A 13,283-nucleotide genomic window follows, 5' to 3' on the forward strand; every position below is an offset into this window, starting at 1 on the left:
AAGACTACTAAAAATAACAGTGTATTAAACCTAAACCCCAGATGTATGTATGATAGCGTGTTTTCAGTTTGACAGTTTTCAGCTTGGCATGTTACTATTGGGTGAATTGTCTCAATGCTCGGTGTAAATGAGACCTTGCAGAATACATCCCTAATTATGTTTTTCAGGTCTTCTCCATTTCTAAGCAGTTGGTCCCGCGAGTGATGTCAAGGATTGTGGAAGCGGTTGGAGAAGAGCTGTGCCGTCTCATGCAGTGCGTGTCCTCCTTCAGTAGGAACGGCGCTTTACAAGTACGTCCATTAACTGCTTACTGAACTGAAGGTCTGCTAAAAACAAGATAACCTCCGACTGGTGGGGAATTATCGCAGAAGAGGCTTCTGGTCTGGAAATACAAACCGACTGCAGGCAAAAAAGTGGAAAGATTTATTATAATATACACTCATTGTCAAAAACAATCCCTCCCCTAGAAGTTGTCAGAATTGAGCGAAACTTTCTCTGTGATTGTAACATTGCTATAAGTAAGTGATTACAATAGCAGAGCAAAAGGAGAATTTATTGTGGAAAATTGAAAACTTGAAGGCAGGCTCTAGTACCCTGTTGTACCGCCTCTAGTTGGGATACAAGATGTGATACAGGTGGGCATGGAGGCTCTAGTACCCTGTTGTACCACCTCTAGCTTGGATACAAGATGTGATCCAGGCGGGCATGGAGGCTCTAGTACCCTGTTGTACCGCCTCTAGTTGGGATACAAGATGTGATACAGGTGGGCATGGAGGCTCTAGTACCCTGTTGTACCGCCTCTAGCTTGGATACAAGATGTGATCCAGGCGGGCATAGAGGCTCTAGTACCCTGTTGTACCGCCTCTACTTGGGATACAAGATGTGATACAAGTGAGCATGGAGGCTCTAGTATTCTGTTGTACTGCCTCTAGTTGGGATAGAAGATGTGATATGGGCAGGCATGGAGACTCTAGTACCCCATTGTACCACCTCTAGCTTGGATACAAGATGTGATACAGGGGGCATGGAGGCTCTAGTACTCTGTTGTAGCACCTTTAACTTGGGTACAAGATGAGATATGGGGGCATGGAGGCTCTAATACCCTGTTGTACCGCCTCTAGCTTTGATACAAAATTTGATACAAGCAGGCATGGAGGCTCTAGTACACTATTGTACCACCTCTAGCTTGGATACAAGATGTGATACAGGTGGGCATGGAGGCTCTACTACCCTGCTGTACCACCTCTAGCTTGGATACAAGATGAGATACAGGCAGTCATGGAGGCTCTAGTACCCTGTTGTACCACCTCTAGCTTGGATACAAGATGTGATACGGGGGAGCTTGGAGGCTCTACTACCCTGCTGTACCACCTCTAGCTTGGATACAAGATGAGATACAGGCAGTCATGGAGGCTCTAGTACCCTGTTGTACCACCTCTAGCTTGGATGCAAGATGTGATACAGGTGGGCATGGAGGCTCTAGTACCCTGTTGTACCGCCTCTAGCTTGGATGCAAGATGTGATACAGGTGCACATGGAGCCTCTAGTACCCTGTTGGGCCACCTCTGGCTAGGATGCAAAAATGTGATATGGTCGGGCATGGAGGTTCTAGTACCCTGTTGCACTGCCTGGCATGGAGGTATGGTATCCTGCAGCATATCGCTCTACCTTTGCTGTAAATGAGCTTCTAGCTTGTGCAAAGTCGTAGACTGTCAAAGTTGTCGTCCTAGGTGATTTCATACATGTTTTATTGGCTAAAAACCTGGTGACCGGGCAGCCACAGAAGTGTGACAATGTTGTGGGGACATTCCTGTAACCCCCTTATGTGTGCGGCTGAGCATTATCCTGCTGCCTCTTGGAAGCCGCCATGAGAGGAACACATGTGGCTGCAGGATGTCCTGAACATATCACTGAGCTGTCATTGTCCCTCGTACCACTGCTAGGGGTGACCGACTGTCAGATACAATGGCCCCCCAGACAATCACACCAGCAGGGGGCAGTGTGCAGCTCCACAGCAAAAGCAGGATTGAGGTGCCCATCCCGAGGTCTCCAGACATAAATGCGGCCATTGTCAGTGCTCAGACTAAACCTATCTTTGTCGCTGAAGACAACCCGGTTCCACTCCATAACAGTCTAGTTTCGTCACGCACAACAGCACTACTAGTAGAGGTGATAGTGGGTGGGTGTCAAAAGCCAGTACATGGAATGGGTGCTGTGAGACCAAATGTCCTTAACCCAATCACATGAAAATGGTTGAGACACAAAACGGCCTGTAACAATGGCGTCACCTGGTGGACAACGAAACAGTTGGAGCTGCTTGTGCTTGTCGGACAATCCTCCTCTGCTGCTGATCTTTTGGGGGCTTCCTGAGCCCGGTCACCTTGTGTGCCCTCACATATCCACTGGTCCCAACATACCCTAACTGTCTGGTCAGACGCTCCTCTCTATGGGTGGTCTGTCGGGGGTCCTGAGCCCGGTCACCTTGTGTGCCCTCACACATCCACTGGTCCCAACTCCCCCTAACAGTCTGGTCAGACACGCCTCTCTACTAGTGGTCTGTAGGGGGTGTCCTGAGCCCAGTCACCTTGTGTGTCCTCACATATCCACTGGTCCCAACACCTCCTAACAGTCTTGTCAGACGGTCCTCTCTACTGGTGGTCTGTCGGGGGTTCTGAGCCTGGTCACCTTGTGTACCTTCACAAATCCACTGGTCCCAACACCTCCTAACAGTCTTGTCAGACGCTCCTCTCTACGGGTGGTCTGTAGGGGGCGCCCTGAGCCCGGTCACATTGTGTGCCTTCACAAATCTACTGGTCCCAACACCCCCTAACAGTCTGGTCAGAAAGGTCCAGGTGACGAGCAGTTTGCCTGCATTGGAATCCAACCCGGACAGCAGCAAGCATCTGCGTGTAACTGTCTTTTCCTCTTCATCTGTACTGTGGATGGTCGTGGCAAGCCGCCTTCGGAAATGCACAGTATAGTCTTGTTTTTTTTAAATGTTTACTTTTCCCGCACCATCGCCAGGCAATGACTTCAATGGAAGCCGTCGGTGTGGAATCCGCCTAAAAATAGAGCGTGCTGTGATTTTTCCTCCGTTCACGGAAACCGCAATTGGTTTCTGCAAGTGCGCCGGAAGAATCGATTTCCCATAGCATGCTGTGGACGATATTTGCTCCGGATCCGCGGTGCGGACAGTGTGATTGTGTAACAGAAATACCTTTTGTTTCTATTGTGCAGATATAAACTCTTGAAAGACAATGCTGTATGTTGAGTATATTTAGAATATAGGCAGTCATTAATACTTAAGCCTCCGGGAGTGCGTTAGGCAATATTCATAATATTAAAACTATGCTCCGCTTGCAATCACTAGAACGGTCAATTAGTACAAAATGTTCTATTGTGCTCAAATTTTTAAAAAAAACTTTAACCTTCTTCTCTTTGAGAACCCCCAGAACCCTGTCAGTAGAGAAGAATCGGGTTCATTCCTTTGTCTTAATGAGCCTTCATACTGTGTACGGCGCATTATTCTCTGTCTTGCCCCATTTGTATCTTCAGACCCCATTATATATGGTGGCAATATTTGGACTTATTTACTAGCTCAAGCCTTTCTCCACTAATTGGCTTACACTCCTAGTAGTAGTTGCTTCACCCGTTTATTGAAATCAAGATGTGTTGAATGTAAAACCTTGTCTTCTAATAGGCACGGCTAGAGATCAGCGCGCTGAAAGATGCCGTATCGATTTATCTGACGGATGAGATCAGGTAAGCTTGAAAGTCTTCATGCTAAATCTATCACTGAGACACTTTTTTAATTTGATTGTAAAGGACCTCACGACCACACTTATGTTCAAAACGTACCATGTCGGTAACAAGAGGGCATCCGCTACATTTAGAAGAAAGCATCAACACAGAAGCGGTTTCTTTACTGTAAGAGCAGTTAGACTGTGGAACTCTCTGCCTGAGGACGTTGTGATGGCAAAATCCATTGAGGGGTTTAAGAGAGGACTAGACGCCTTTCTCGAGCGGAAGGATATTACAGGATATAGACATTAGATGACCAGCGGGGTTTTTGTAGCTCCTGGTCTTACAGTCAGGTAGGAACTATCACAGGTTGATCCAGGGATTAGTCTGACGGCCATTATGGAGCCGGGAAGGAATTTTCCCCCAAATGGGCTAATTGGCTTCTGCCTCTTGGGGTTTTTGCCTTCCTCTGGGTCAACTAGGGGGTGGAAACAGGCTGAACTAGATAGACTAGGTGGATAAGGTGCTTTTAGTTGGAACCATAATCGTTCCGTCTAAACACGAGCCAGTGACCAAACACCAAATGAAAATCATTCGCTTTTCATTCCTCATTCATGTTATGCAGGCATAAATATCATCGTCGGCTCGATCAGTTTAACCATCGCTCGTTCCGTCCCCCTCAGTCACTCATACAGAGAATGTAAAAGACTGAACGATTCTTGTTTGAACGAACCAACAATGTATCTGCCTGTCTGAACAGTCCGCACGAGAGCCAACGAGATAACGGTGACATCACACGCTCAATTAAACGATATCGGCTCGTCTAAAAGGGCCCTTAGATGTAGCCCTGCCTGAAATGTTAACTGTACCTTCACAAAATGAAGGGAGTTCATAAAAGGACTTGTGCCGGTAGTATGGCGTAAAAAATGTGTGCGTTTTTGGATTCAGATGCCTTCACTACTTTTCTGAAAGGGGCCTGTCATATTTATTATAATTTATGCCAGAAATTAGCATAAAACAGCAAATCTCTGCGCATGGTATTGGCTGGAGTAGATTTCGGGGAATGCATGGGCAGCCCAAAGATGCCAAAAACGTGTTGGAACATTCGGCAAATCTTACTTCAGGCGCAGTTCTCGAAGACTGGCTTGTGAAACACCGGTCTTGGATAAATGTGTCCTTTTGTGTCTTTTCTGTTTGCATCACATTTCTAAATGTTGCTTGCTAAGATGGGGGTCTCTTCCCGGTGTTGAGTTGTTAAGCTTGTAACGCCACACCGGGAAGAGACCCCCATCTTAGCAAGGAAAGATGCTGCTGCGGCGCACGTCTCTCACTTGTCCAGTATGTACTATTTCAGCGTAGTGTGGTTTTGTTGAGTACGGAGCTTTGTGAACATCTACATAGAGCAGGCAGGAAAACAAGAGTTACCGGCTATTAAAGACGGGAAATTTCCAAAATATTAAAGTACAAAATGTCATATTTTCACTTATTTAATGCAAACAAATGTTAACAATAGATGCGCTATATGTGGAATATGGCTAAACCTGAAAGCTACTGGCATGGGCTTATGTTGGTGCCTGAATCATTGCCCTGTGTATACCAAGTGATAACATTAGATGGAGGTTACTTCCGATGGCGTAGCTATAGGAGGTGCAGAAGTTGCAGTCACACCTAGGATCTGGTGCTAGAAATCTCTTTTTAATGCAAGTCCGACTACTGAAGTTAAATCTTTCTGCTTTTATCACAGGTGTACATTCGATCAAGCACTGGAAGCCATTCCCCAGCTATCCAGTGGGAGTGACAAAAAGTAAGTCAATTCCATCATTCGGTGTTGAGGAAACATTTTATCTTTCTGTATTAACACCCTGGTGACATATAGAATGGTAGAGTTGGAAGGGACCTCCAGGGTCATCGGGTCTGACCTCCTGCTCAACGCAGCATCACTAAATCATCCCAGACAGATATTTGTCCAGCCTTTGTTTGAACACTTCCATTGAAGGAGAACTCACGCACTTTGGGGCCTGCCTTGGCCTACAGCCTCTTCTTCCACTAAGTGTTGGCCTTCCCTCCTCTTCAAATCTGATACCTTCCTTCGCTTGACTGAAGGAAAACACCTGTAACAGAAGCGGGGTGCGGGCTCCTGGTAAGGAGTTGTGGACTGCTCTGTTAACAGACTTGGACAACTTGGTGAAGTAAGGATATAGGAGGATATTACTTTCTGTCACCATATTATGAAGCTTAGGAGTGGCCTGGTGTTGCGCAGTCAGACATTCATGTAAAACCAGCAAGCGCCCAGTGAATTTTTCTAGTCTGGAGTCAAATAATGGCCAATCTTTTTGGAGGATGTCTTTGTTAATCCTTCAGGTTTAGTCTTCTACTAAAGAATAGCAGTAGAGCAGCTACCAATGGAACCCTTCTGTGGATTAGAATGGCCGTTGCCCTAGCTTATTACTTCAGCAGATCAGGTTCCCCCAGAAGAGTTGAAGGGGCATTCCAGCAAAGCTAAGGCTACTTGAATGGGAAGATCTGATGTCTTTATTGAGCGTATCTGCAGAGCTGCTATTTGGTCTTCATCCACTGCTTTAAGCACTACAGGTGGGAGTTGGGCTCTTTCTTGGATCTATCCTTCAAGAGGAAGGTGCTACAAGTGCTAGCTGCCCCTGCGCCCCCCACCCTCTCTTTTCCCCAGGGATTCATCCCAATTTGCAATGATACTACAGCTCTACTGCCCTCATGGGTGAAGGGGAAAGTGTTAATTACACTTTACTGCTAATTTGATTTCCTAGAATTTATAACCGAACCCCTTTTTATTCCCTCCCTCTAGCTTATAGTGGGTTTTTGCATTTAAATCTCTTTCCTCTCACGGTGGAGGGTATATATACCTTCTCTTAACTAAAGGGGTGACCTTTCATGCTATGTAATCCAGTGAAACTTAAGGAGAGGCCATACCTTTTTAACTCTGGGATCTCCTTGCCATGACAAAAAAATTCACAAAATTATATGAACAATTTTGGAATCCACTAAAGGTGGGAGAGTATTCACTTTTTATTTTCCCCGGATTCCTATCCAGCTGGCGGGCAGGATTGGTGTTATAAATGGCTCTTGAAAACCAAACCACCAGTAAGAGTTAAGGCCCTGTAACACGGAACAATTACCTTTCAAAAAAATGTTCAAACGAGTGAAAATGAATAATAATGGTTCGGTGTAAATGCAGCCAACGATCGTTTCTAATCTCAAAATCGCATCACAACGCGTGTTGGCAGCATTCCAATGTGATAAAACTCAGGCTTCAGAGAATACAATGGGAGATTTAAAAAATATCACAAAATGCAGAAAGCTAGAACATACCATGATTGTTTATCTCCTGACATCGCATCAGTGACAACATCGCAAGTGGGAAAGAAACCGTTGACAATTATTGGTTTCATAATCTGCTTTTTAACTGACTATCACGGCAGGCAAAAATTGCGGCAAAAACGTGTGTTTTCTCGCCCGTGTGAAACCACCTTTATTGAACTCTCTGAAAAAATGCTCAACCAAATCTGCAGCATAACTTGAAATGCTGCAGATGTAGAGTTCACGCCTGTGAGCCTGACTTCTATACCGGGAAAGATATTCAAATAAGTTCTTAAACAGCATGTATGGAAGTACTTGGATGAAAATGGAGTAATTAACCAGAGGCAGCATGGGTTTGTAACAAACAAGTCATGCCAGACGAATCCAATTTCCTTCTATGACAGAATCACCGACTGGGTTGATCAGGGAAATGCGGTGGATATAGTATAGCTCGACCTTAGTAAAGCATTTGACAAAGTATCTCATACCATACTTATTGAAAAAATGACCAAATATGGGATTGACAAGGCAACTGTTAGGTGGATTCACAACTGGCTGAGTGATCGTACTCAAAGAGTGGTCATAAATGGCTGCACATCCAAGTGGAAGAATGTATCATATGGGGTACCACAAGGCTCTGTCCTAGGCCCAGTGTTGTTCAACATTTTTATAAATGATCTGGAGGAGGGGAAAACTGATGAAATTTGCAGACGACACAAAGCTAGGAGGCATAGCTAACACTAGGGAACAGCAAGAAAGGATCAAAAAGATCTAGAAAAGCTTGCACCGTGGGCAGCGACTAACAAAATGGTATTTAACAGAGAGAAATGCAAGGTCCCACATCTGGGTAAGAAAAATGAAAAAAGCACATACAGAATGGGAGGAATTGGGCTAAGCAGAACATGTGAAAAAGACTTGTAAAAATCATAGACTGAACATCAGTCAACAATGAGATGCAGCAGCCAAAAAGGCAAGCACAATTCTGGGATGTATTAAGAGAAGCATAGAGTCTAGATCACGGGAGGTAATTATCCCCCTCTACTCTTCCTTAGTCAGACCTCATTTGGAATACTGTGTCCAGTTCTGGGCACCCACTTTAAAAAAGACAGACAAACTGGAGCAAATTCACAAGAGTTACCAAGATGGTGAGCGGTCTGCAAATCATGTCCTATGAAGAACGGTTAAAGGATCTGGGAATGTTTAGCTTACAAAAAAGAAGGCTGAGAGGAGACTTAATAGCTGTTTACAGATATCTGAAGGGATCTCACACTGCAGAGGGATCAGCCCTATTCTCATCTGCACAAGGAAAGACTAGAAGCAATGGAATGAAACTGAAAGGGAGGAGACACAAATTAGGTATTAGACAGTGAGGGTGATCAATGAGTGGAACAGGTTACCATGGGAGATGGTGAGTTCTCCTTCAATGGAAGTGTTCAAACAAAGGCTGGACAAATATCTGTCTGGGATGGTTTAGTAAATCCTGCACTGAGCAGGGGGTTGGACCCGATGACCCTGGAGGTCCCTTCCAACTCTACCATTTTATAATATATTATAAATATGAGAAGCAATCTGCTGTATTCCTTCCTAGAATTATATTGTAAAACATTTGACACTCCGCGCTGTATTGCATTACATATATTAGCTGCGGCTGACTAAATGCGAGAAAACTCCTTCCTATTAGCTATGCATAGGAAACATTTAAATTTAGGAGGGATTTTCATTTTCCTCTCACATGTCTATTCCCCAGGGGAAATAAAGAGATTTTATATAGCTTGTGTCACATGGCAAGAAATTCCCTTGTTACATCTACAAAGCTGCCTAATGACCCGATGCCCCGTGTATTTATGTGATATGCTATATGGGTGATTGACTTTGTGCGTCTCTCCACAGGTTATTAGAGCAGCTGCTGAATGAATTTAAGAGCGGCATGCACCTACAACTTGTGTGCTTTCAGACCGCGTCCAACTATGAGAAGAAGACCTGAGCAACCAGCATGTGACGCTTATCCAATGGAAGCACAAGTCTTCTCTTACCCTGTCCAACTTTTACTATAGCTTTGGTTAATTAATATTTCTGTATTATTACACTTTAGCCAAGTTCCTTCCTACCGTATTACTAACTGTTGGATGGAGGATATGCACTGCCCATGTTATGTACCACTAATAACTCTGTTACTCAGATGTATGGAATAAAGGTTTTTGTGTCATGGAAGACTCTCATTCATAGTGGGACCTTCGGGATAGGTGAAGCATTTTACTGGTTAGCTGGAAAGAGCCGAAAGCTATATTAGGTCATGTTCGTACATTGCGCAATTGTCGAATGTTTGTGGCAATTGATTCTGCACTGCAGTACAGTGGATGAGGCTTTCAAAACCCCATCCACACATAGTAGAAACCCATGTGAAATATTAGCATTCTCCTTGTGCTGAATAAAAAGCAGCCCTGAATGTTACCCTTTGCAGTACGTCTGCGATGAACTCTTCATGTAATACATGCAAATATATATGTTGATTTGTTGTGAATTTGCAGGAAAATCTGCTGTAAAAAATGTGTTCAGCCTTAAACTTGTTGTGTCAAGAAAAGATACCCTCTTCATATGCCCTACCAGGCAGAATGAACATCCTGGAGAGGGGTTCCCCACTTGGGGCATCCCTCTATGAGCTGGAACAGAGAGATGCTTGATGAGAGTGGCTCCCATTCTGTTGGACTGTGAACCATCCTTGTATTACAGGGCAGCCTTTCATGTAAATGGCTGTCCAGTAATACTACAATGTCCAGCTGGCCGTGGCTTCTCTTGGCAAAATCAGCTGCTTTCCAGTGGTGCTGGGAGCGGGAATTGGGAAGATTAACTATTTGCCCTGTGTGCCTGGTTTTATACTTGATGGCACAACTGCTTTATTGGGAATCTCTCATGACCATTGAGCCCCATAAACTATATTATGAGGCTGTAAGTTAGGGAGTGGGGAATCGGTGAGCGGTGTTTGATCCTCATCGGGCGTCCTGTGTTGCCGCACGCACATAGGGACTTTTTTCAGACTGCTCTGTGTGCTCTAACATAGAGATAAATGGGAGAACTCTCATGGAGCGGGCTGAAAAGAGTCACTCTGTGTATGTGCGGAAACACAGCGCTGGAATGGGGCGCCGGTGAGTATCAATCACTGCTCTCCGGACTCTGCGCTCCTTCAACTTTGAGCCCTATTGCATAGCTAATGGGGTTCAAAAGTCATGACAAGTTCCCTTTAATGTGCACACTGCGAGGATGTATACATTAATGTCTTTGGCTCCTTATAACAAGGCCAGAGCCCAGATAGGACGTGTAGGTGTCCTACAGTAGGCTTCCATGCAGATCTATAGGTCTCCCGGTCTGCATAGACCTCCACACCACAAACAGGCTATATGTGTTGTCTAATATTGCAGTCGTGTTCCTCCTGTCCCGTCTTCATACTAACCTGCAGATAGTAGAGGAGGAGTAAAAATTGAAAGTATGACCGGACCGTAGGATCCGATTAGCAACATGGTTTACTTGTAACAGTGCGAACACATTGATCGCCATAGGAGCTGTAAACCTAAAACGATGGTCTACTTTAATCAAGACTATTTGGTATGTGGCCTAATTGCACTTCAAATGCAGCTTTTTTGTACAGCCTTTAGCTGCTGCCCGAACCTATGCTATCCCATTACTATCTATGCAAAGAACTACGATTGTATCATCTCTGCTTTGCAGTACAAGCTGGAGGCATGGAACATAGTATGTAAGGCTGAGAAAGACCTACGTCCACCCAGCTCAGCCCATCGCCCTCCCCAATGTTGATCCAGAGGAAGGCAAAAAAAAAATAAACCCCAATGAGGCAGAAGCCAATCTTCTCCTGATTCCAATCTTGCAATCTCATTAGATCTTAAGGGCCATTTACATGGGACAATTATCGTGCAAAATTCCTCCAAACAAACGAAAATGCACAATAATCGTTACGTCTAAATGCAATACCATCGTTTACTATCCATTTACTCACCTCTCGCTGCGTGTAAGCGCTCCATAGAATGTGAAGCGCTGAGCGATAGCCAGTGGTGATCTAACGGTCTAAACGCTCCGCATGAACGCTCACATCTAGCAGGGATGTCACCACTCGTACCGTCATTTTGCTGACTGTCGTCCCGTGTAAATGGGACATTGGTCTGCAAACTGTTTGCATGTTAGGTCTGACTGTAGCAGGAATGATAATGGCTAGTGCTCACTGTTATCAGGCTGAGTACTTTGTAATTCAGTTGTAACTCATAACTTTGTTTCCTCAGAAAGTCCTAAACCCCGACAGTTATTACTCACAGGTCCTAAGTAGTTCTTAGCTCAGCTTTATACTAGGTATTTCCCCTGTTTAACTACTTTTTCACCCTCGCAGAGTCAACAAATATTAGTTTTTTCTTCTCTCTATCTATATATCTATATCGATGTCGCTGCAGTTATGAGGAATATTCGTTACGTCAACTCGTTACACATTAGTCCCGTTATCACTTTTGATTTTTCTGAACCCACCCACTGATTGGTGTGGTAAACCTCCCTGTACAGCCTATTTCCTTCCTCCACAGGATCACTTCTAGCTGAGCCTCTTCCTGCTCCATCACATGCAGTTCATCGGCCCATGTAGCTGAAGGCAGGATGTGCACAAGAAGAAGTAAATGGTTTCTCACATGAAATCCTGCACTTCTAGATGATGGATTGTGTAGGGTCGACATGCTGTAAGAAATAGAGATGAGCGAGCGTACTCGGTTCGGGTGTTTTTGGACTCGAGCACCGCTTTTTCCGAGTAACTGACTACTCGGACGAAAAGATTCGGGGGGTGCGTGGGGGGTTGCAGAGGGGAGAGGGAGGGGAGAGAGAGAGCTCCCCACTGCTACCCCCCGCTCCACCACGCCGCCCCCCGAATCTTTTCGTCCGAGTAGTCAGTTACTCGGAAAAAGCGGTGTTCGAGTCCAAAAACACCCGAACTGAGTACGTTCGCTCATCTCTAGTAAGAAACCTCAGTATGTGAGTTATACACATCGCTACATCGCTCCTTATTCATAAAACAAAGTGAAACAAATGTGTCATTGTGTAAGAGGGGATTTGTCATGCCGGTCATTAAAACAAGCCAACGAGAGTCAGAAGTAATATAGATGTAGCAGAGTTGGATTGGAACACGGAGGTACGGTATGGGCGAAGAGCAGCTATGGGCGCTATTACAGATTTGTACAACAAACTAGAAATGTCAAAAGCAACATTCTAAAAGTGTTTCAATTTCCTTTTGGACACAGCGATTCGCTCAAAAGCCATCTTTTGAGTGATAACCGTTGCGTCTAAATGCGCTGCCATCATGCACTATTCGTTTATCGCTGATTTTTAGCAAGCGGCGCACGCCGAGTTCTCAGTGGGGGACCGCTGATAGCATTCTTTTAGCTGGTATCCCGCTCAGACTTCTCAGCGGGATACCAGCTGATGGCTCCGAGAACAAAGCAGCTGTTTGCATATACAAAGCAGGTGCTGTTCTCGGAGCTGTCAGCGGTGTCCCACTCTGCCTTCATTTAACTCTTATGTAGCTAATTATCTACTTAAGAGTTTATGCAAAGATGATCACTCACAACTGTCACTCAAACGAAGTGATTTTTGAGCGATTATCATTCTGTGTAAATGGTCCTTAAGAAAAGACAAGACAAAAATGAAAGCACCTCATGTGGTACCGATAAAAGGATACTAGTGAGCTCTGTAAGTGGAGCTCGAAAATGAAGTAATTCTGGCGGCTGCCTATTCCTCTCCTTTCCAGGAAGTTACACCACTAATGTTTGGAGCACCATGCGATGCAGGAACTAGGAAGATAAATCTAAGTCTTTATTGCACCATGCAAAAAAAAAGGGCTACACGTTTTACTGTCTAAACTGCTGGTTTAATTAGTGAAACGCGAAGCCCTTCTCTTGTAGTATGGTGCAATTAAGACTCTTATACTTGCCTCCTTGGTCCAGTGCCTTGGGGTATTCCTAACATTACTGGTCTTCAGTCAAAATGTGAAAAGTCTCCTAAGCCATTTCTATCTAGGTGACAAACCAGAAGAACTGCCATGATGTCATTCAGCTTTGAGGATCTGCCTATACCACTTTATAACCAGGTAATTTGAAGAGTCTGCAAAAACTGGCTGACCGCCCCTGAGGCAGTTTCATCTTCAGTTTGTTTTTCTTCTAAGTGAA

General features: G+C 44.7%; 1 protein-coding gene across 1 annotated transcript in view; it reads left to right on the forward strand.

Moving 5' to 3' along the window:
• EXOC2 (exocyst complex component 2) overlaps positions 1-9,280 on the forward strand; it is a 168,571-nt gene extending 159,291 nt beyond the window's left edge. Inside the window, exons 24-27 of the mRNA XM_066579268.1 lie at positions 168-290; positions 3,701-3,762; positions 5,486-5,545; positions 8,965-9,280. Of these exons, the coding sequence (XP_066435365.1) occupies positions 168-290; positions 3,701-3,762; positions 5,486-5,545; positions 8,965-9,058 (339 nt within the window). The 3' untranslated portion in view covers positions 9,059-9,280. The remainder of the gene's footprint in view (positions 1-167; positions 291-3,700; positions 3,763-5,485; positions 5,546-8,964) is intronic.
• The last annotated feature ends 4,003 nt before the right edge of the window (positions 9,281-13,283 follow it).

This window comes from Eleutherodactylus coqui, chromosome 9 (assembly GCF_035609145.1).
Source record: "Eleutherodactylus coqui strain aEleCoq1 chromosome 9, aEleCoq1.hap1, whole genome shotgun sequence".
NCBI classification, from domain to species: Eukaryota; Metazoa; Chordata; class Amphibia; order Anura; family Eleutherodactylidae; genus Eleutherodactylus; species Eleutherodactylus coqui.